At 43.0% G+C, this 25,495-nt stretch overlaps 1 protein-coding gene across 1 annotated transcript; it reads left to right on the top strand.

Moving 5' to 3' along the window:
- Positions 1-18,333: 18,333 nt before the first annotated feature.
- On the top strand, positions 18,334-24,291 carry LOC123063086 (probable sucrose-phosphate synthase 1). Its single transcript, XM_044486825.1, has 12 exons — positions 18,334-18,820; positions 19,643-19,875; positions 19,996-20,059; positions 20,149-20,841; positions 21,005-21,127; positions 21,228-21,359; positions 21,748-21,924; positions 22,011-22,064; positions 22,175-22,237; positions 22,344-23,273; positions 23,370-23,497; positions 23,757-24,291. The coding sequence occupies exons 1-12, from the start codon at positions 18,479-18,481 to the stop codon at positions 24,040-24,042; spliced, it is 3,225 nt and encodes a 1,074-aa protein (XP_044342760.1). The 5' UTR covers positions 18,334-18,478; the 3' UTR covers positions 24,043-24,291.
- Positions 24,292-25,495: the final 1,204 nt, after the last annotated feature.

Raw genomic sequence — 25,495 nt, 5'->3', positions numbered from 1 at the left:
ATTAGCGACTGAGGGGACGCCGGAGGGCAAGGAGCACCGCACATATGATGGAAAATAGACCTGGGTGCCACAGGTTTCACCAGAGGCTTCTCTCTTGAAGGCAAATAATACAGTGGGTGAACAAATTACTGTCGAGCAATTGATAGAAAAGCGTAAAGTTATGATGATATCCAAGGCAATGATTATGTAATATAGGCATCACGTCTGTGTCAAGTAGACCGACTCCTGCCTGCATCTACTACTATTACTCCACACATCTACCGACTCCTGCTTGCATCTAGAGTATTAAGTTTATGAAGAACAGAGTAACGCTTTAAGTAAGATGACATGATGTAGAGGAATAAACTCAAGAAATATGATGTAAACCCCATCTTTTTATCCTCGATGGCAACAATACAATGCATGCCTCCCTACCCCTACTGTCACTGGGTGAGACACCAGAAGATTAAACCCAAAGCTAAGCACTTCTCGCAATTCAAGAAAAACCAATCTAGTTGGCCAGACCAAACCGATAGTTCGAAGAGAATTACAAAGATATCAAATCATGCATATATAAGAATTGAGAGAAGATTCAAATAATATTCATAGATAATCTCATCATAAATCCACAATTCATCGGATCTCGACAAACACACAACAAAAGAAGATTACATCAGCTAGATCTCCAAGAACATCGAGGACAACATGGTATTGATAATCAAAGAGAGAGAAGAAGCCATCTAGTTACTAGCTATGGACCCGTAGGTCTGAGATAAACTACTCATGCTTCATTGGAAGGGCAATAGAGTTGATGTAGATGCCCTACGTGATCGAATCCCCCTCCGGTAGGGTGCTGGAAAAGGCCCCAAGATGGGATTGCACGGGAACAGAAGGTTGCGGCGGTGAAAAAGTGTTTTTTGTGGATGCTTCTAGAGGTTCGGGAATATATGTAAATATATAGGAGGCAGAACTAGGTCAGGGGGTCACCGAGGGGCCCACAAGGTAGGGGGGCGTTCCCTACCCCCTGGGCGCCCTCCACCCTTGTGGCCGCCTCATGGATCTTCTGACTTGATCTCCACGTCTCCTAGGTGTCTTCTGGTCCAAGAAAAACCATCGCGGAGGTTTTATTCCGTTTGGACTCCGGTTGGTATTCCTTCTCCGTGAAGCTAAAAAAATAAGGAAAAACAGAAACTGGCACTTCGCTCTAGGTTAATAGGTTAGTCCCAAAAATAATATAAAATAGCATATTAATGCATATAAAACATCAAAAAAGATAATGTAATAGCATGGAACAATCAAAAATTATAGATACGTTGAAGACGTATCAAGCATCCCCAAGCTTAATTCACGGTCGTCCTCGAGTAGGTAAATGATAAAAACAGAATTTTTCATGTGGAATGTGTTGGGAACGTAGTAATTTCAAAATTTTCCTAAGCACACACAGGATCATGGTGATGTATAGCAACGAGAGGGGAGAGTGTGTCTACGTACCCTCGTAGACCGAATGCGGAAGCGTTAGCACAGCGCAGTTGATGTAGTCGTATGTCTTCACGTTCTGAGCGATCCAAGTACCGAACGCACGGCACCTCCGAGTTCTGCACACGTTCAACTCCATGACGTCCCGCGAGCTCCGATCCAGCAAAGCTTCATAGGAGAGTTTCCTCAGCACGATGGCATGGTGACGGTGATGATGATGCTACCGACGCAGGGCTTCGCCTAAGCACCGCTACGATATGATCGAGGTGGATTATGGTGTAGGGGGCACCACACACGGTTGGGAGAGATCAACTAATCAACTTTTGTGTTCTAGGCTACCCCTACCCCCGTATATAAAGGAGCAAGGGGGAGGTCGGCCGGCCCTCATAGGGCGCGCCAGGAGGAGTCCTCCTGCTAGTAGGAGTATGACTCCCCATTCCTACTCCTACTAGGAGGAGGAAAGGAAGGAGGAGATGGAGAAGGAAGGAGAGGGAGAAAAAGGAGGAAAGGGGGGCCGGCCCCCTAGTCCAATTAGGTTTGGGCTAGGGGGGGGCGGGCGCCCTGCCTCCTCTCTTCCACCACTTGGCCCATGAGGCCCATTAATTCTTCCTCGTATTCCCGTAACTCCCCGGTACCCCAAAAATACCCGAATCACTCGGAACCTTTCTGATGTCCGAATATAGTCGTCCAATATATCGATCTTTACATCTCGACCATTTCAAGACTCCTCGTCATGTCCCCGATCTCATCCGGGACTCCGAACTACCTTCGGTACATCAAATCACATAAACTCATAATACCGATCGTCACCGAACGTTAAACGTGAGGACCCTATGGGTTCGAGAACTATGTAGACATGACCGAGACACGTCTCCGGTCAATAACCAATAGAGGAACCTGGATGCTCATATTGGCTCCTACATATTCTATGAAGATCTTTATCGGTTAAACCACATAACAGCATACGTTGTTCCCTTTGTCATCGGTATGTTACTTGCCCGAGTTTCGATCGTCGGTATCTCAATACCTAGTTCAATCTTGTTCCCGGCAAGTCTCTTTACTCGTTCCGTAATGCATCATCCGGCAACTAAATCATTAGTCACATTGCTTGCAAGGCTTATAGTGATGTGCATTGCCGAGTGGGCCCAGAATACCTCTTCGACAATCGGAGTGACAAATCCTATTCTTGATCTATGCCAACTCAACAAGTACCATCGGAGACACCTGTAGAGCACCTTTATAATCACCTAGTTATGTTGTGATGTTTGGTAGCACACAAAGTGTTCCTCCGGTAATCGGGAGTTACACAATCTCATAGTCATAGGAACATGTATAAATCATGAAGAAAGCAATAGCAGTAAACTAAAACGATCAAGTGCTAAGCTAACAGAATGGGTCAAGTCAATCACATCATTCTCCCAATGATGTCATCCGGTTAATCAAATGACAACTCATGTCTATGGTTAGGAAACTTAACCATCTTTGATTAACGAGCTAGTCAAGTAGAGGCATACTAGTGACACTATGTTTGTCTATGTATTCACACATGTATTATGTTTCCGGTTAATACAATTCTAGCATGAAGAATAAACATTTATCATTAAATAAGGAAATAAATAATAACTTTATTATTGCCTCTAGGGCATATTTCCTCCAGTCTCCCACTTGCACTAGAGTCAATAATCTAGTTCACATCGCCATGTGATTTAACACCAATAGTTCACATCACCATGTGATTAACACCCATAGTTCACATCGTCATGTGACCAACACCCAAAGGGTTTACTAGAGTCAATAATCTAGTTCAAATCACTATGTGATTAACACCCAAAGAGTACTAAGGTGTGATCATGTTTTGCTTGTGAGAGAAGTTTAGTCTAGGGGTCTATCACATTCAGATCCGTATGTATTTTACATATTTCAATGTCAACAATGCTCTGCATGGAGCTGCTCTAGCTAATTGCTCCCACTTTCAAAATGTATCCAGATTGAGACTTAGAGTCATCTGGATCAATGTCAAAATTTGCATCGACGTAACCCTTTATGACGAATCTTTTGTCACCTCCATAATCGAGAAACATATCCTTATTCCACTAAGGATAATTTTTACCGATGTCAAGTGATCTACTCCTAGATCACTATTGTACTCCCTTGTTAAACTCAGTGTAGGGTATACAATAGATCTGGTACACAACATGCCATAGTTTATAGAAACTATGGCTGAGGCATAGGGAATGACTTTCATTCTCTTTCTATCTTCTGCCGTGGTCAGGCTTTGAGTCTTACTCAATTTCACACCTTGTAACACAGGTAAGAACTCTTTCTTTGACTGTTCCATTTTGAACTACTTCAAAATCTTGTCAAGGTATGTACTCATTGAAAAGCTTATCAAGCGTCTTGATCTATCTCTATAGATCTTGATGCTCAATATGTAAGTAGCTTCACCGAGGTCTTTATTTGAAAAACTCCTTTCAAATACTCCTTTATGCTTTCCAGAAAATTCTACATTATTTCCGATCAACAATATGTCATTCACATATATTTATCAGAAATGTTGTAGTGCTCCCAGTCACTTTCTTGTAAATACAGGCTTCAGCACAAGTCTGTATAAAACTATATGCTTTGATCAACTCATCAAAGCGTATATTCTAACTCTGAGAAGCTTGCACCAGTCCATAGATGGATCGCTGGAGCTTGCCCATTTTGTTAGCACCTTTAGGATCGACAAAACCTTCTGGTTGCATCATATACAACTCTTCTTTAAGAAATCCATTAAGGAATACAATTTTGACATCCATTTGCCAGCTTTCATAAAATGCGACAACTGCTAACATGATTCAGACAGACTTTTAAGCATCGATACGAGTGAGAAAATCTCATCGTAGTCAACACCTTGAACTTGTCGAAAACATTTTGCGACAATTCGAGCTTTGTAGATAGTAACACTACTATCAGCGTCTGTCTTCCTCTTGAAGATCCATTTATTCTTAATGACTCATCAATCATCGGGCAAGTCAATCAAAGTCCATACTTTGTTCTCATACATGGATCCCATCTCAGATTTCATGGCCTCAAGCCATTTCGCGGAATCTGGGATCACCATCGCTTCTTCATAGTTCATAGGTTCACCATGGTCAAGTAACATGATTTCCAGAACAGGATTACCGTACCACTCTGGTGCACATCTTACTCTGGTTGACCTACGAGGTTCGGTAGTAACTTGATCTGAAGTTTTATGATCATCATCATTAGCTTCCTTACTAATTGGTGTAGATGTCACAGGAACCGGTTTCTGTGATGAACTACTTTCCAATAAGGGAGCAGGTACAGTTACCTCATCAAGTTCTACTTTCCTCCCACTCACTTCTTTCGAGAGAAACTCCTTCTCTAGAAAGGATCCATTCTCAGCAACAAATATCTTGCCTTCGGATCTGTGATAGAAGGTGTACCCAATAGTTACTTTTGGGTACCCAATGAAGACGCACTTCTCCGACTTGGGTTTGAGCTTATCAAGATGAAACTTTTTCACATACGCATCGCAACCCCAAACTTAAAGAAATGGCAGCTTAGCTTTCTTGCTAAACCACAGTTCATATGGTGTCATCTCAACGGATTTAGATGGTGCCCTTTTTAATGTGAATGCAGTTGTCTCTAATGCATAACCCCAAAATGATAGTGGTAAATCGGTAAGAGACATCATAGATTGCACTATATCAAATAAAGTACCGGTATGACGTTCGGACACACCATTACGCTGTGGTGTTCCACGTGGCATGAGTTTGTGAAACTATTCCACATTGTTTTAATTGAAGACCAAACTTGTAACTCAAATATTCGCCTCTGTGATCAGATCGTAGAAACTTTATTTTCTTGTTACGATGATTTTCCACTTCACTCTGAAATTCTTTGAACTTTTCAAATGTTTTAGACTTATGTTTCTTCAAGTAGATATACCCATATCTGCTCAAATCATCCGTGGAAGTCAGAAAATAACGATACCCGCCGCGAGCCTCAACACTCATCGGACTTCATACATCAGTGTGTATTATTTCCAACAAGTCTGTTGCTCGCTCCATTGTTCTGGAGAACGAAGTCTTAGTCATCTTTGCCCATGAGGCATGGTTCGCAAGCATCAACTGATTCATAATCAAGTGATTCCAAAAGCCCATCAGCATGGATTTTCTTCATGCGCTTTACACCAATATGCCCTAAACGGTAGTGCCACAAATAAGTTGCACTTCATTATTAACTTTGCATCTTTTGGCTTCAATATTATGAATACGTGTATCACTATGATCGAAATTCAACAAATCATTTTCATTGGGTGTATAACCATACAAGGTTTTATTCATGTAAACAGAATAACAATTATTCTCTAACTTAATGAATAACCATATTGTAATAAACATGATCAAATCATATTCATGCTCAATGCAAACACCAAATAACACTTATTTAGGTTCAACACTAATCCCGAAAGTATAAGGAGTGTGCGATGATGATAACATCAATCTTGGAACCACTTCCAACACACATCGTCACTTCACCCTTAACTAGTCTCTGTTCATTCTACAATTCCTGTTTCGAGTTACTAATCTTTAGCAACTGAACTAGTATCAAATACTGAGGGGTTGCTATAAACACTAGTAAAGTACAGATCAATAACATATATATCAAATATACCTTTATTCACTTTGCCATCCTTCTTATCCGCCAAATACTTGGGACAGTTCTGCTTCCAGTGACGAGTCCCTTTGTAGTAGAAGCACTTAGTCTCAGGCTTAGGTCTAGACTTGGGCTTCTTCACTTGAGCAGCAACTTGCTTGCCGTTCTTCTTGAAGTTCCCCTTCTTCCCTTTGCCCTTTTCTTGAAACTAGTGGTCTTGTCAACCATCAACACTTGATGCTTTTCTTGATTTCTACCTTCGTCAATTTCAGCATCACGAAGAGCTTGGGAATCGTTTCTGTTATCCCTTGCATATTATAGTTCATCACGAAGTTCTAGTAACTCGGTGATAGTGACTAGAGAACTCTGTCAATAACTATCTTATCTGGAAGATTAACTCCCACTTGATTCAAGTTATTGTAGTACTCAAACATTCTGAGCACATGCTCACTAGCTAAGCTATTCTCCTCCATCTTGTAGGCAAAGTGCTTGTCAGAGGTCTCATACCTCTCGACACGGGCATGAGTATGAAATACCAATTTCAACTCTTAGAACATCTTATATGTTCCGTGGCATTCAAAATGTCTTTGAAGTCCCAGTTCTAAGCCGTAAAGCATGGTGCACTAAACTATCAAGTAGTCATCATACTGAGCTTTGCCAAACGTTCATAACATCTGCATATGATCCTGCAGTAGGTCCGTCACCTAGCAGTGCATCAAGGACATCATTCTTCTGTGCAGTAACGAGGATAATCCTCAGATCACAGATCCAATCCGCATCATTGCTACTAACATATTTCAACATAGTTTTTCTCTAGGAACATATCAAAAATAAACGGGGAGCTACATCGCGAGCTATTGATCTACAACATAGTTATGCAAATACTATCAGGACTAAGTTCATGATAAATTAAAGTTCAATTAATCATATTACTTAAGAACTCCCACTTCGATAGACATCCCTCTAATCATCTAAGTGATCACGTGATCCATATCAACTAAACCATGTCCGATCATCACGTGAGATGGAGTAGTTTTTAATGATGAACATCACTATGTTGATCATATCTACTATATGATTCACGCTCGACCTTTCGGTCTGCAGTGTTCCGAGGCCAAATCTGCATATGCTAGGCTCATCAAGTTTAACCCGAGTATTCCGCGTGTGCAAAACTGGCTTGCACGCGTTGTATGTGAATGTAGAGCTTATCACACCCGATCATCACGTGGTGTCTCAGCACGAAGAACTGTCGCAACGGTGCATACTCAGGGAGAACACTAGTACCTTGAAATTTAGTGTGAGATCATCTTATAATGCTACCGTCGATCTAAGCAAAATAAGATGCATAAAAGATAAACATCACATGCAATCAAAATATGTGACATGATATGGCCATGACCATCTTGCGCCTTTGATCTCCATCTCCAAAGTACCGTCATGATCTCTATCGTCACCGGCATGACACTATGATCTCCATCATCTTGATCTCTATCAATGTGTCGTCACATGGTTGTCTCGCTAACTATTGCTTTTGCAACTATTGCTATCGCATAATGATAAAGTAAAGCAATTACACAGCACTTGCATCTTATGCAAATAAAGAGACAACCATAAGGCTCCTGTCAGTAGTAGATAACTTTAACAAAACATGATCATCTCATACAACAATTTATATTTCATCACGTCTTGACCATAACACATCACAACATGCCCTGCAAAAATAAGTTAGACGTCCTCTACTTTGTTGTTGCAAGTTCTATGTGGCTACTACGGGCTGAGCAAGAACCGTTCTTACCTACGCATCAAAACCACAACGATAGTTCGTCAAGTTAGTGTTGTTTTAACCTTCACAAGGACCGAGCGTAGCCACACTCGGTTCAACTAAAGTTCAAGAAACTGACACCCGCCAGCCACCTGTGTGCAAAGCACGTCGGTAGAACCAGTCTCGCGTAAGCGTACGCGTAATGTCGGTCCAGGCCGCTTCATCCAACAATACCACCGAACCAAAGTATGACGTGCTGGTAAGCAGTATCACTTGTATCGCCCACGACTCACTTGTGTTCTACTCGTGCATATAACATCTACGCATAAAACTGGCTCAGATGCCACTGTTGGGGAACGTAGTAATTTCAAAATTTTCCTACACACACACAGGATCATGGTGATGTATAGCAACGAGAGGGGAGAGTGTGTCTACGTACCCTCGTATACCGAATGCGGAAGCATTAGCACACCGCGGTTGATGTAGTCATACGTCTTCACGATCCGACCGATCCAAGTACCGAACGCACGACACCTCCGAGTTCTCCACACGTTCAACTCGATGAAGTCCCGCGAGCTCCGTTCCAGCAAAGCTCCACAGGAGAGTTTCATCAGCATGATGGTGTGGTGACGGTGATGATGATGCTACCAACGCAGGGCTTCGCCTAAGCACCGCTATGATATGATCGAGGTGGATTATGGTGGAGGGGGGCACCGCACATGGTTGGGAGAGATCAACTGATCAACTTCTGTGTTCTAGGGTGCCCCCTTCCCCCGTATATAAAGAAGCAAGGGGGAGGCCGGCTGGCCCTCATAGGGCGCGCCAGGAGGAGGAGTCCTCCTCCTAGTAGGAGTAGGACTCCCCTTTCCTACTCCTACTAGGAGGAGGAAAGGAAAGAGGAGAGGGAGAAGGAAGGAGAGGGAGAAAAATGAGGAAAGGGGGGCCGGCCCCCTAGTCCAATTCGGTTTGGGCTAGGGGGCCACGCGCCCTGCCTCCTCTCTTCCACCACATGGCCCATGAGGCCCATTAATTCTTCCTCGTATTCCCGTAACTCCCCGGTACCCCGAAAAATACCCGAATCACTCGGAACCTTTCCGATGTCCGAATATAGTCGTCCAATATATCGATCTTTATGTCTTGACCATTTCGAGACTCCTCGTCATGTCCCCGATCTCATCCAGGACTCCAAACCACCTTCGGTCATCAAATCACATAAACTCATAATACCGATCGTCACCAAACGTTAAGCGTGCGGACCCTACGGGTTCGAGAACTATGTAGACATGGCCGAGACACATCTCCGGTCAATAACCAATAGCGGAACTTGGATACTCATATTGGCTCCTACATATTCTATGAAGATCTTTATCGGTCAAACCGCGTAACAACATACGTTGTTCCCTTTGTCATCGGTATGTTACTTGCCCGAGATTTGATCGTCGGTATCTCAATACCTAGTTCAATCTCATTACCGGCAAGTCTCTTTACTCATTCCGTAATGCATGATCCCGCAACTAACTCATTAGTCACATTGCTTGCAAGGATTATAGTGATGTGCATTACCAAGTGGGCCGAGAGATACCTCTTCGACAATCAGAGTGACAAATCATATTCTTGATCTATGCCAACTCAACAAGTACCATCAGAGACACCTGTAGAGCACCTTTATAATCACCCAGTTACATTGTGACGTTTGGTAGCACACAAAGTGTTCCTCCGGTAATCGGGAGTTACACAATCTCAGAGTCATAGGAACATGTATAAGCCATGAAGAAAGCAATAGCAGTAAACTAAACCGATCAAGTGCTAAGCTAACGGAATGGGTCAAGTCAATCACATCATTCTCCTAATGATGTGATCCCGTTAATCAAATGACAACTCATGTCTATGGTTAGGAAACTTAACCATCTTTGATTAACGAGCTAGTCAAGTAGAGGCATACTAGTGACACTATGTTTGTCTATGTATTCACACATGTATTATGTTTTCGGTTAATACAATTCTAGCATGAATAATAAACATTTATCATGAAATAAGGAAATAAATAATAACTTTATTATTGCCTCTAGGGCATATTTCCTTCAGAATGCTACCTAACATATTTATCCATGTAATTTTCTTTATTGTGGCATGAATGTTTAGATCCATAAGATTCAAAATTAAAGTTTAATATTGACATAAAACAATAATACTTCAAGCATACTGACAAGCACTTATGTCTTCTCAAAATAACATGGCCAAAGAAAGTTATCCCTACAAAATCATATAGTCTGGCTATGCTCCATCTTCATCACACAAAATATTCAAATCACGCACAACCCCGATGACAAGCCAAGCAATTGCTTCATACTTTTGGTGTTCTCAAACTTTTTCAACTTTCACGCAATACATGAGCATGGGCCATGGACATATCACTATAGGTGGAATAGAATATGGTGGTTGTGGAGAAGACAAAAAGAAGGAGATAGTCTCACATCAACTAGGCGTATCAAAGGGCTATGGAGATGCCCATCAATAGATATCAATGTGAGTGAGTAAGGATTTCCATGCAACGGATGCACTAGAGTTATAAGTGTATGAAAGCTCAAAAAGAAATTAAGTGGGTGTGCATCCAACTCGCTTACTCACGAAGACCTAGGGCAATTTGAGGAAGCCCATCATTGGAATATACAAGCCACGTTCTGTATGAAAACTTCCCACTAGTATATGAAAGTGACCACATAGGAGACTCTCTATCATGATGATCATGGTGCTACTTTGAAGCACAAGCGTGGAAAAAGGATAGTAACATTGCCCCTTCTGTCTTTTTCTCTCATTTTTGTGTGTGGACTTCTTTGGCCTATTTTTATTTTTGTGAAGTCTGGAGACTCATACCGACTTGTGGTGGAGTCATAGCTTCCATCATCCTTTCCTCACATGGGGCAATGCTCTAATAATGATGATCTTTACTTACAACTCAAGAATTACAACTGGATACTTTGAACAAAATATGACTCTATATGAATGCCTCTGGTGGTGTACCGGGATGTGCAATGACTCAAGAGTGACATGTATAAAAAATGATGAAAGATGGTTTGCCACAAATACGATGTCAACTACACGATCATGCAAAGCAATATGACAACGATGAAGCGTGTCATAATAAACGAAACGGTGGAAAGTTGCATGGCAATATATCTCGGAATGGCTATGGAAATGCCGTAATAGGTAGGTATGGTGGATATTTTGAGGAAGGTATATGGTGGGTTTAAGGTACCGGCGAAATTTGCGCGGTACTAGAGAGGCTACCAATGGTGGAAGGGTGAGAGTGCGTATAATCCATGTACTCAACATTAGTCATAAAGAACTCACATACTTATTGCAAAAATCTATTAGTCATTGAAACAAAGTACTATGCGCATGCTCCTAGGGGGATAGATTGGTAGAAAAAGACCATCGCTCGTCCCCGACTGCCACTCATAAGGAAGACAATCAATAAATAAATCATGCTCCAACTTCATCACATAATGGTTCACCATACGTGCATGCTACACGAATCACAAACTTTAACACAAGTATTTCTACAATCGACAATTACTCACTAGCATGACTCTAATATCACCATCTTTATATCTCAAAACAATCATAAGGAATCAAACTTCTCATAATATTCAATGCACTTTATATGAAAGTTTTTATTATATCCCTCTTGGATGCCTATCATATTAGGACTAAATTTATAACCAAAGCAAATTACCATGATGTTTAAAAAGACTCTAAAATTAATATAAGTGAAGCATGAGAATTCAATAATTTATATAAAATAAAACCACTGCCGTGCTCTAAAAAGTTATAAGTGAAGTACTAGAGCAAAATTGCCTAGCTCAAAAGATATAAGTGAAGCACATAGAGTATTCTAATAAATCACGATTCATGTGTGTCCCTCTCAAAAGGTGTGTACATCAAGGATAATTGTGGAAAACTAAAAAGAAAGGACTCATATCATACAAGACGCTCCAAGCAAAACACATATCATGTGGTGAATAAAAATATAGCCTCAAGTAAAGTTACCGATAGACGAAGACAAAAGAGGGGATGTATTCCGGGGCATCCCCAAGCTTAGGCTCTTGGTTGTCCTTGAATATTACCTTGGGGTTCCTTGGGAATACCCAAGCTTAGGCTCTTGACACTCCTTATTCCATAGTCCACCAAATCTCTACCCCAAGCTTGAAAACTTCACAACACAAAACTCAACAGAAAATCTCATGAGATCCGTTAGTATAAGAAAATAAATCACCACTTATGGTACTGTTGTGAACTCATTATTTATTTATATTGGTGTAATATCAACTATATTCCAACTTTTCCATGGTTCATGCCCCCCGATACTACCCATAGATTCATCAAAATAAGCAAACAACACATAGGAAACAAAATATGTCATAAACAGAACAGTCTGTAGCAGTCTGTAACTCCCGAATATTTCTGTAACTCCAAAAATTCTGAAGAATTAGGACAACAGAGGAAAATTTTATATTAATATTCTTAAAAAAGAATCAGTATTTTATCACGCTTCTGTTAAAAATGATAATTGTTTTCCTGAGCGCAAAAGTTTGTGTTTTCAGCAAGATCAATTCAACTATCACCGTAAACTATTCCAAAGGTCTTACTTGGCACAAACACTAATTAAAACACCAAAACACAATTACTATATAGGTAATAATGTGTAATTTATTCAAGAATAGTAGCAAAACAAAAACAACAAAAATAAAATTGGGTTGCCTCCCAACAAGCGCTATTGTTTAACGCCCCTAGCTAGGAACAGAAGCACAAATCTAAGTATTGTCATCTTTGGTATGCAATTCGTAAGTAGCTCTCGTAATAGATTCATATGACAACTTAATTTTATTTCTAGGAAAGTGTTCCATGCCCTTCCTTAACGGAAATTGAAATCTTATGTTTCCTTCTTTCATATCAATAATTGCACCAATCGTTCTAAGGAAAGGTCTACCAAGAATAATAGGACATGTAGGATTGCAATCTATATCAAGAACAATGAAACCTACGGGCACATAATTCCTATTTTCAACAATAAGAACATCATTAATCATTCCCATAGGTTTCTTAATAGTGGAATCCGCAAGATGCAAATTTAAAGAAGAATCATCAAATTCACGGAAACCTAGCACATCGCATAAAGGTTTTGGAATTGTGGAAACGGTAGCACCCAAATCACACAAAGCATGGCACTCATAATATTCAATCTTAATCTTAATAGTAGGTTCCCACTCATCATAAGGTTTCTAGGAATAGAAACTTCCAATTCAAGCTTTTCTTCAAAACATTTCATCATAGCATCAACAATATGTTTAGTAAAAGCTTTATTTTGATTATAAGCATGAGGAGAATTCTATATGGATTGCAAAAAGGAAATACAATCTATCAAAGAACAATTATCATAATTAAAATCCTTGAAATTCAAAAGAGTGGGTTCATTGCTACTTAGTTTTGACCTCTCCAATCCCACTTTTATCATTTTTTGCATCAACATCTAAAAACTCTGAATCATTGGGATGCCTTCTAACTAAAGTTGACTCATCTCCAGTCCCATATGTATCAAGATTTATATTGGAAAACAAAGATTCAATAGGAGTCACATCAATTACTTTAAGATCATCATTATTTAAAGACTTCGGTTTAGCGGCCATCTTGTTTACCAAAGTAGCTTGTTTATCAGAAATTTGGCCTACTAAATTTTCTAGATGAGCAAACTGAGATTTCAAACCATAAAATTCCTTAGACATATCATCGAGCTCTTTATTCATATATTCCATAAAACTTTTCTGCTCCTTAAGCTCGTTTCTAAAGAAACTATTATGCTCAAATTGTAAAGACATGAAGCTCCTAACATTATTTTCAATTTCTTCCATCCTCCTATATATACTAAGGATCAACATTCTTTGGTTGAGCCATAAAGGTAGGAAGACACACCAACGCACGGGCAAAAAGGCAAACAAAAAGACGAAAGGAAGAAGGGCGAAGAAAAGAGAAAATCTTTCTGAAAATTGTTTTAGAAGTGGGGGAGAGGAAACGAGAGGCAAATGGCGAATAGTGTAATGCAAGAGATGATACTTTATGATGGGTATGTCTTGACTTGGTGTAGATCTCCCCGGCAATGGCGCCAGAAATTCTTCCTGCTACTTCCTGAGCTTGCGTTGGTTTTTTCCTTGAAGAGGAAAGGGTGATGCAGCAAAGTAGAGATAAGTATTTCCCACAATTTGAGAACCAAGGTATCAATCCAGTAGGAGAAGAATGCACAAATGACCTAATACCTGCACAAACAATCAAACACTTGCACCCAACGCGATAAAGGGTTGTCAATCCCTTCATGTTCACTTGCAAAGGTGAGATCTGATAGAGATAGATAAAGAAAACTAAATAAAAGATAAAATATTTTTGAGTTTTTTGTTGTATAGATCTGAAAGTGAAGATTGCAAAATAGTATATCAGAAACTATTATGATGGAAAATAGAATCGTGGGCCATAGGTTTCACTAGAGGCTTCTCTCTTAAAGGCAAATAATACGATGGGTGAACAAATTACTGTCGAGTAATTGATAGAAAAGTGCAAAGTTATGACGATGTCCAAGGCAATGATTATGTAATATAGGCATCACGTCTGTGTCAAGTAGACCGACTCCTGCCTGCATCTACTACTATTACTCCACACATCGACCGACTCCTGCCTGCATCTAGAGTATTAAGTTCATTAAGAACAGAGTAACGCTTTAAGTAAGATGAAATGATGTAGAGGAATAAACTCAAGATATATGATGTAAAACCATCATTTTATCCTCGATGGCAACAATACAATACGTGCCTTGCTACCCCTACTATCACTGGGTGAGGACACCACAAGATTGAACCAAAAGTTAAGCACTTCTCCCATTGCAAGAAAAACCAATCTAGTTGGCCAAACCAAACCGATAGTTCAAAGAGAATGACAAAGATATCAAATCATGCATATAAGAATTCAGAGAAGATTCAAATAATATTCATAGATAATCTAATAATAAATCCACAATTCATCGGATCTCAACAAACACACCGCAAAAGAAGATTACATCAGATTGATCTCCTAGAACATCGAGGAGAACATGTTATTGAGAATCAAAGAGAGAGAAGAAGCCATCTAGCTACTAGCTATGGACTCGTAGGTCTGAGGTAAACTACTCACGCTTCATCGGAAGGGCAATAGAGTTGATGTAGATGCCCTCCGTGATCGAATCCCCCTTCAGCAGGGTGCCAGAAAAGGCCCCAAGATGGGATCTCACGGGAACAGAAGGTTGCGGTGATGGAAAAGTGTTTTCGTGGATGCTTTTGGAGGTCCGGGAATATATGTGAATATATAGGAGGCAGAACTAGGTCAGGGGGTCACCGAGGGGCCCACAAGGTAGGGGGCGCACCCTACCCCCTGGGCGCGCCCTCCACCCTTGTGGCCGCCTAGTGGTTGTTCTGACTTGATCTCCAAGTCTTCTGGGTGTCTTCTAGTCCAAGAAAAATCATCGCGAAGGTTTTATTCCATTTGGACTCCGCTTGGTATTCCTTCTCCGCGAAGCTAAAAAACAAGGAAAAACAGAAACTGGCACTAGGCTATAGGTTAATAGGTTAGTCCCAAAAATATAATATAAAATAGCATATTAATGCATACAAAACATCCAAAACAGATAATATAATAGCATGGAACAAAAAAATATAGATATGTTGGAGACGTATCAGGCTTCTTCTCTCTCTGATATTCAATACAATGTTCTCCTCGATGTTCTTGGAGATCTATTCTATGTAATCTTATTTTGCGGTGCGTTTGTTGAGATCCGATGAATTGTTGATTTATGATCAGATTGTCTATGAATATTGTTTGAGTCTTCTCTGAACTCTTTTATGCATGATTAAGATAGCTTTGTATTTCTCTCAGATCTATTGATTTGGTTTGGCCAACTAGATTTATTGCAATGGGAGAGGTGCTTTGTAATGGGTTCAATCTTGCGGTGTCCTCACCCAGTTACAGAAGGAGTAGGGAGGCACGTATTTGTATTGTTGCCATTAAGGATAAAAAGATGGGTTTTATTTAATATTGATTGGATCTATCCCTCTACATCATGTCATCTTGCTTAAGGCGTTACTCCATTCTTGTCAACTTAATACAGTAGATGCATGTTGGATAGCGGTCGATATATGGAATAATAATAGTAGATGCAGGCAGGAGTCGGTCTACTTGTCACGGATGTGATGCCTATATTCATGATCATTACCTTAGATATCATCATAACTTTGTGCTTTTCTATCAATTGATCAACAGTAATTTGTTTACCCATCGTATGCGTTCTTTCAAGAGAGAAGCCTCTAGTGAAAACTATGGCCCCGGGTCTATCTTTTATCATATTATTTTCAGATCTATAAAACCAAAAACCCAAAAATACCTTGCTGCAATTTATTTATCTTTATTTTATTTTGCACTTTTATTTATCTTTTATACCTATCTCTATCAGATTTCATCCTTGCAAGTAACCGTGAAGGGATTGACAACCCCTTTATCACGTTGGGTGCAAGTATTTGTTTGTTTGTGCAGGTGCTATCATTGGAGACTTGTGTGTTCCTCCTACTGGATTGATACCTTAGTTCTTAACTGAGGGAAATACTTATTTCTACTTTGCTGCATCACCATTTCCTCTTCAAGGGAAAAACCAACGCAAGCTCGAGAAGTAGCAGACGCCCGGGGGCAAACGCCCCTCGAACCATGGGCCATGTGAATATGGAGAAGGAAATCTTCTATCCAAACAGCAGGGTCCGTTGTTCCGTCATATTGATCAATGTTGATGGGTTTAAACCCCTCTGGGAACTGGTGCTCCATGACCTCGTCTGTGAAGCATACTGGATCTGCAGGCCCTTGATAGCGAGCCGCATCTTGTTGGGCGTGGGCCATCGTCCTAGCCTAGGTCTGCTCTCGAGTTCTTTCGTGCCTGTCTAACCAAGCATCATAGCCCTCCAATCCAGCTGGTGCGCAGTCCCGTCCGTCACGTCAGCTCGGGGCACACTGGCCTATCCCGACTCCACATATAATCGTCCTCACCCGCTCCCAAGGCAAACCCTAACAACTTCACTCCACTACCCTCCAGTCAACCAAGCTCCCGTCCGGCGATCCGTGAACTGGGACCTCCTCCCAGTCAGGCCCGAGAAGGAGATGGCTATCCGCATTGCGCTCCATCGCTTCCGTGAGGAGAATGCCCGACAGCGGTCAGACTCGATCCGTCGTGAATCCATTACGTTCGCCCAAATGGTGCGTGGATCTGAGACGAGGCAGATTGTCGCTTCCTCGGCGGAGATGGTGTGCTTTGTCTGGCGCCCGGACGCCGTGGCGGAGGCACAACCCCTTCATTGGCGTGCTGGCGACGAGGCCATCCGTGTCCTATTCACTGAGTGTATGGCACGGCGTGCCCGCCGTACGAGGCACAGCGTGCAGGATGGCGCGACAGTACTTGTGATAGACGCCGGGGAGGGGGAGTCGCACTCTCTAGCGCCTCATGTGATGGCCTGCAACCCCCGGCACCGTAGTCGTGTCATGGTGAACGTGACCTCCGACCATGACGGCTTCGTTGTCGACCTCACGTTGACTGACACTGTCAAGGCTCCAGACTCCGACAAGGAAGAGTAAGGCATGGAAGACGGTGACTCCTTGAGTCATGTGAGTGGTGCGTGTCACATATCCTACTCTGATGACCGGAGCAACACTTTGAGGGGCGCAACCAGCCACCGGACATGGACATGGCAAAGCCGGACGAGCTCCGTTTAGATTGGGTTTTACATTGCATGTAAGGGCATGTACAATGGTTTATAAGATAGTCTTATCTAAAGTCTGCATGTAATTTAGAGATAACAAAAAAATATGTCTATAATGGGCCATCTCTTAGCCTTATCTTCAATAACTAGCTATTTCTAAAAACATGGTGAGACATATTTATGCTAAGAGATCATCTCTTGTCTTGTCTTAAATAAGAGAAGACAAGCCTTTTCTTATGATTTCTATTTTCCCCATCTCATAATTTATCCTACGTGACATTGCTAAGATAGAACCATTGTACATGGCCTAACGGATTTGAGATTTCTGAATTAAGGTATTCAGTTCTGAAAAAAATTACTTAGGCTTAACGGGTCGTTGTCCGCCTGCATTTGAGGGGGTTGAATGTGGTGTATCCTAGTTTCTTTCCTCGGCGGGAGCGCACCACGCCCCGACACGTACAAACGTAATTCCTTTTCTCGAGAGAAACGAACATGTACACTCTCCACGTGGCGGGCTGGCGGGCGGGCGGTCGCGCGCTTCCCTCCTCTCCTTCCACAATGGAGTTTTGGCTTCCGGCTCTCCGTGTTTCTCTCAACCGAGCCTATAACTGCGGCGGTACGGCCACGCACCCAGCGCCATCCCTTTTTCTCTCCACTCTCCTCTCTCTTTCTCTCTCTTGACAGTTCCATCTTCCCTCTCGCCCAACGGAGCATCTCTCCCTCTCTCTCGCCCAACGGAACAGACGCACGCGAATCGGGCCGCCGCGGCGGGTGCATCACGATGGCCGGCAACGAGTGGATCAATGGCTATCTGGAGGCGATTCTTGACAGCGGCGCGTCGGGTGGCGGAGGCGGAGGCGGTGGCGGCTCCGGTGCCGGGGCCGGCGGCGGCGGCGGCGGCGGCGGCGGGGGTGACCCGAAGTCGTCGTCGAGCCCCCGCGGGCCGCACACGATATTCAACCCCACAACGTACTTTGTGGAGGAGGTGGTGAAAGGCGTCGACGAGAGCGACCTCCACAGGACATGGATCAAGGTCGTGGCGACCCGCAACGCCCGCGAGCGCAGCAGCCGCCTCGAGAACATGTGCTGGCGCATCTGGCACCTCGCCCGCAAGAAGAAGCAGGCAAGCCATCCTCTCTCTCGTGTTCCCTTCTCTTCTTGATCGTCTCGTGTTCGTTGATCGATCCCCTTGTTGATTTCTCGTTTTGGTTGGTTTCGTCGGTCGGTTGATTGCTCCTGTGGTTTCTCTGTTTCTGTTCGTGACACACTAGCCAATTGTTAACTGCATCGTGGTGCGATCTGTATGGGTCGATCTATTATTTTAATATTTTTTGATGATGAAAGTGATTGACGTATCGAGATGTTTCCAACGGCATGTTTGGTCGTGAGGTTAGATCGGTCATTTCGTCGTTTAGAAACCAGATCAAGCCGTAGGCATGCATGATCTCTCTGCGCCTCTGACGTTTCGAGAATTCAGTACTCTGGTCTCAGAGACAACACACACGTCTCCATTTTATTTTATATTTTGGCCCTATGATGTTTTTCTTCGGAGATAGGATGTATGATTGCTGATCGTTTCTTCACACAAATGATGTGAAAAGAGAAAGGGAATTACGATCTTCTCGTGCCATCAGTAATGGCTGATAAGTTGGCTTTCACTTTCCCCTCTCCCATTTTCTCTCAACCGAAGGAAACTGCATCTGCCAGACTGATGCGTTTGCATTTATTTTTTGCCGGAAAACAGGAATTGCTCCTACTGCATATATTTATAATTTTTTTGAATGAGTCTGTACAGGACCGAAAAGAAAAGTAAACAAAGAAACAAAAACAGAAGGCCTTTGCAGTATTATTTCTTGCCATAACAGAGTATTTCCTTTTGGATTTGGTCACGCTTCTGAACATTTTTATCCTTTTGGTGCGGCGTGGCTTGTTTGATGACGAGCAGCTGGAGATTGAGGGCATCCAGAGGATGTCGGCTCGGCAGAATGAACAGGAGAAGGTGCGCCGCGAGGCCACGGAGGACCTGTCGGAAGATCTCGACGAGGGCGAGAAGGGGGACATCGTCGGCGAGCTGATGCCGTCAGGGACCCCCAAGAAGAAGTTCCAGAGGAATTTCTCCGACCTTAGTGTGTGGTCGGACGAGAATAAGGAGAAGAAGTTGTACATTGTGCTCATCAGGTCTCATTCTTAAACCTCACAGCTCTGTTAACCAATTCCTTTAACTTCTATCCTATACTGCATGACCATTGCCATGTTGATGTCGTGAAAGTTTTACAATTTTTGTCATCTTGGTTGCAGTGTGCACGGTCTTGTCCGTGGAGAAAACATGGAACTGGGTAGTGATTCAGATACGGGAGGGCAGGTAAACCAAACCGAACTTTAGTTACACAAAATGTTTCTTGTAACCAAGATTTGCATTGACTTATGGCGAGCTATTCTCCTGTTTTTCAGGTGAAATATGTTGTGGAACTTGCGAGAGCGCTTGCAATGATGCCCGGAGTGTACAGAGTAGACCTGTTTACTCGCCAAGTGTCATCACCCGACGTGGACTGGAGCTACGGGGAGCCAACAGAGATGTTAACCTCCGGTTCCCACGACGCAGAGGGGAGCGGTGAGAGCGGCGGGGCATACATTGTGCGCATCCCTTGCGGCCAGAGTAACAAGTACATCAAGAAGGAGTCCCTGTGGCCTTACCTCCAAGAGTTTGTTGACGGAGCCCTTGCGCACATTCTAAACATGTCAAAGGTTTTGGGCGAACAGGTAGGCCATGGGAAGCCAGTGCTGCCTTATGTGATCCATGGCCACTATGCCGACGCTGGCGATGTTGCTGCCCTTCTTTCTGGCGCGTTGAATGTGCCGATGGTGCTCACTGGTCACTCGCTTGGGAGGAACAAGCTGGAGCAGATTATGATGCAAGGGCGTATGTCCAAGGAGGAGATCGACGCAACCTACAAGATCATGAGGCGTATTGAGGGGGAGGAGCTGGCCTTGGACGCAGCAGAGCTTGTGATTACTAGCACCAGGCAGGAGATCGATGAGCAGTGGGGATTGTATGATGGCTTTGATGTCAAGCTTGAGAAAGTGTTGCGGGCACGGACGAGACGCGGGCTCAGCTGCCATGGCCGTTTCATGCCTAGGATGATGGTGAGTGTCCAGTACCAAGTATAACCAATTTTTTCAAGTGTAATACCAATGTACCATATCTGTCAAAATTCCGCAAGTTGGTATTTGAGGTGGCATATGTGGCAATGAGTGTAGTTTTTCCCCATGGTTTTTGTTTGTGCTAATTCGATTTGCTTCTTGATAGGTGATTCCTCCTGGGATGGATTTCAGCAATGTTGTGGTTCAAGATATCGATGGAGATGGCGATAAAGATGATATAAATCTGGATGCTGCATCACCGAGGTCACTACCCCCAATCTGGGCTGAGGTTGGTGTTTGGTTCCAAATTTCATATGCATATCCAAATCAATTTCAATCTACATCAATTAAAATGATCATAATATTGCCGCATGAAACTCGTGCCACAGGTGATGCGCTTCCTGACCAATCCTCACAAGCCAATGATCTTGGCACTGTCAAGGCCTGATCCGAAGAAGAACATCACTACTCTTGTCAAAGCATTTGGAGAATGCCGCCCACTGAGGGAACTTGCAAACTTAGTAAGCAATATCCTGCCTCCTTTTAGACGGCCTACCTGAATAAGTAAAGTCAGTTATACAACTTCAGTAACCATATTTTTGGTTTAGTTACACAAATTTAGTAACATATTTTTAGTTCCTAATATCATCAAATGTCAAAAGATCATCCACATTTCATTGTTACCTTTATGAAAAGAGTAACATGTTTCTGAATATCTTCTCAAAGCATTTGGAAAATGCTGCCCATTCAGGGAACTTGCAAACTTAGTAACCATATATCATATTTAGATGAATATGTGAATGATCTTTTGACATTTGATGATATTAGGAACTGGATGAAAGGAGGACCAGAAAGCATGTTTCAGAATATCTTGTGGTGGTTAACAAAATTTACATCATCTGTTTTCAGGTTCTGATCATGGGGAACAGAGATGACATCGAGGAGATGCCTCCCGGCAATGCAAATGTCCTCACCACTGTCTTGAAGCTGGTTGACAAGTATGATCTGTATGGAAGTGTGGCCTTCCCCAAGCATCACAAGCAGGCCGACGTCCCTGAGATTTATCGCCTCACAGCCAAGACGAAGGTCGGTTGCATGTTATATTCAGTTGTTCTATCATGTTTAAGATTCAGCATCTCATTCTGACGAAAAGCATTGGTTATCCCCTGCAGGGTGTATTCATCAATCCTGCTCTCGTGGAGCCTTTCGGCCTTACACTAATCGAGGTTAGCTTCAGTTCCAGTTATCTGACAATGTCAATCAGCTGATGCTTCCCTGTTCTCATAGAAAAATAAAGATAAACATAACTTTATACTGGCAATCTTATGGCCTTTAGGCTGCAGCGCACGGTCTCCCAATCGTCGCCACCAAGAACGGCGGTCCGGTCGACATTACAAATGTAAGCATGCATCCTATGTTTCCACATCCTGTGTTGCAAATTTTGCTATGCACTAGTTATGTGTGAAAGTACATTTAACTACGTGATGTGTGTGGCACTGGTATAGACACTGAACAGTGGGCTGCTAGTGGATCCGCACGACCAGAACGCCATCGCCGACGCGCTGCTGAAGCTGGTGGCCGACAAGAACCTGTGGCATGAGTGCCGGAAGAACGGGCTGCGCAACATCCACCTCTACTCGTGGCCGGAGCACTGCCGGACGTACCTCGCCAGGGTGGCCGGGTGCCGGATCAGGAACCCACGCTGGCTCAAGGACACGCCTGCGGACGCTGGCGCTGACGATGAGGCCGAGGACTCGCTCATGGAATTCCAGGACCTATCGCTCCGCCTGTCCATCGACGGCGAGCGAGGCTCCACTAACGAGCCCGCCTCGTCGGACCCGCAGGACCAGGTGCAGAAGATCATGAACAAGCTCCACCAGTCGTCTTCTGCAGCTCCAGATGCTGCCACGGACAAGAATCCGGCCAACGTTCACGCCGCTGGCACCGTCAACAAGTACCCACTCCTGCGCCGCCGCCGCCGGCTGTTCATCGTGGCCGTGGACTGCTATGGTGACGACGGACGTTCCAGCAAGAAGATGTTGCAGGTGATTCAGGAGGTGTTCAGGGCGGTCCGGTCTGACACCCAATTGTCCAAGATCTCCGGGTTCGCACTGTCGACGGCGATGCCGCTGTCCGAGACGCTCCAGCTCCTACAGACGGGGAAGGTTCCCCCAACCGACTTCGATGCGCTCATCTGCGGCAGTGGCAGCGAGGTGTACTACCCTGGCTCCGCGCAGTGCTTGGATGCCCAGGGGAAGCTCCGGCCCGACCAGGACTACCTGCAGCACATCAACCATCGGTGGTCTCACGACGGCGCCAGGCAGACCATAGGGAAGCTCATGGCCTCACAGGACGGCTCCGGCAGTGTCGTCGAGCCTGACGTGGAGTCCTGCAATGCGCACTGCGTCTCCTTCTTCGTCAGGGACCCCAAGAAGGTAAAGGCTCCTGCATATCTTTATCTTTCATTACTCACTGACAAATGAACAATCCTTACCATTGGTATATGAACGTGAATTTTCTTAATTCCACAGGTGAGAACTATCGATGAGATGCGGGAGAGGCTGAGGATGCGTGGCCTCCGGTGCCACCTCATGTACTGTCGGAAGTCAACGAGGATGCAGGTTGTCCCTCTCATGGCATCAAGGTCACAAGCACTCAGGTGAGTACCGCATTGTTTTATTGAGCGAAGGCTCACTCTGCTGTAGCCCTTGTGTTTTTCGTTTTCTATTGTACAGTTTTTTCCGTTGTTTTCTCAGTGCTCTTTACTCTGTTCCATAATGCAAAAACAGAACTCTTGCTGTTTCCGGTCAAAAGAGTGCTGCATTTTTTTGTTTTTTCACAAAATACGGTAGCATTTTTTACAACAAAAAAGCAACAAGCATATCAATTAATTGTTGGATCTCTGCCGACAATCTCAGGTACCTCTTTGTGCGTTGGGGCCTGCCCGTGGGCAACATGTACATTGTCCTCGGGGAACATGGCGACACCGACCGTGAGGAGATGCTTTCAGGACTACACAAGACGGTGATTGTTAAAGGCGTCACCGAGAAAGGCTCAGAGGACCTGCTGAGGAGCTCAGGGAGTTACCACAAGGAAGACGTTGTCCCGTCCGATAGCCCATTGGCTACCACCACGCGCGGTGATCTGAAGTCGGATGAGATCCTGCGGGCTCTCAAGGAGGTCTCCAAGGCTTCCAGCGGCTGATCGGTTGCCCGGAAGCTCGATGATGCCGAACATCTTCACTCATGCTATTTAATATCTTCTGCTTGTTCATAACCAGAGATTCGAACCATTTCTCTTTTCTTCACTACATATATAATCTTGTGAGCACTAGCACGACTACATCTTGCAGTGAGAAATAATTAAGACACTGCTGATGATGCCACTGTCTGGCTTGAATGTTTGTGAACTAATTCAGCATATACGTTTGCAATATATATTGTGCTTATTCAACAGCTTTGTTTTTTAAAGTATATATGCATGGCATGGCAAGAGGAGAATATAAAGCCAGTTTTGGCCCCTGTTTACGGTTGCAGTTATGCTAGTATGAAACATTCTTTCAATGGCTTGAATGCAAAAGCTAAATACCCTAAAATGATACTAGTCCATCACGTCCTCTTATTGGTTCCAGTCAGGCAACATTACTGACATGGAAGAGAAATGAAAAGAACACCCCCGAGTTGCTACTGAACACACCAAATGCAGCAGAAGCCGTGGCTTCAGACGCGATTATACCAGGAGAACATGCAAGAACAAATGTCAGTAATGTTTGTGACATAACTAAAGATTCATGCATGAATACAACTTTTAAAACAGAAAACTGAACAGGAAACTCCACTTATTATTAATGAGAAAAGCTCATGATCTGATTAGGATATAGAGCACAAGTCTAGCTACGAAATTGCAGATGAAACCATGCCAAATGAAAGTCATGTCTTAAAACAGAGGAGCCCAATACTCGCATTCGTCGTTGTAATTCCTCCATTTGTCAGGATCAGTAATAACGAAGATAAGAATTGTTTACTCTTAAGTTGCCTACAATTTCATTAGATATAAGCCACCTTTCCAAGACTTTGGTATTGCCTTTGACAACTAATTAGTACTTTAAAACCTGACAGGGAGTTAGAAGCACGTAATTGGTTTTTGCATTCAAATTTCCTTTACATTATATTTTTAATTATTACTTTAAACCATACATGATTAAATATTACAGTAAAAGTAAAATATTGCCTTTTCTATTAAGCTTCGAACTATGGAACCTCATCCATATTAAACTTCAAATTTACTAAAGCCATTTATTCCGTGTTTGCTTTTCTGACAGAAGATAATTTTTCATATTTTGATGATTATTTACAGGTTCCCATATCGAAGATTATTTTCCCAAAAATTTCCAGAGATGAGAACATGTTTGGGATAACAAGGTTAAATTTGGAAGGTGGTTTGGACTTTCAAGGTTCTCATATCCGAAACAATTCACATATTTTCGGAATGCAAGGGTGGAAAACGAAAAGAACATACATGTCCTATGACAGAACACAAAGGATGAATAAATTCTCATATTGTTGGTGACAGTTGCAATTTTGGTGCATTGGTCTTATGAGGACTTAGCATAACGAATTCATGACTTTCTAGTATAACAAGATTTGCTCAGCTTCGG

The sequence above is a fragment of the Triticum aestivum genome, chromosome 3A, assembly GCF_018294505.1.
Source record: "Triticum aestivum cultivar Chinese Spring chromosome 3A, IWGSC CS RefSeq v2.1, whole genome shotgun sequence".
NCBI lineage: Eukaryota > Viridiplantae > Streptophyta > Magnoliopsida > Poales > Poaceae > Triticum > Triticum aestivum.
This window is presented reverse-complemented; position numbering and strand designations above follow the sequence as displayed.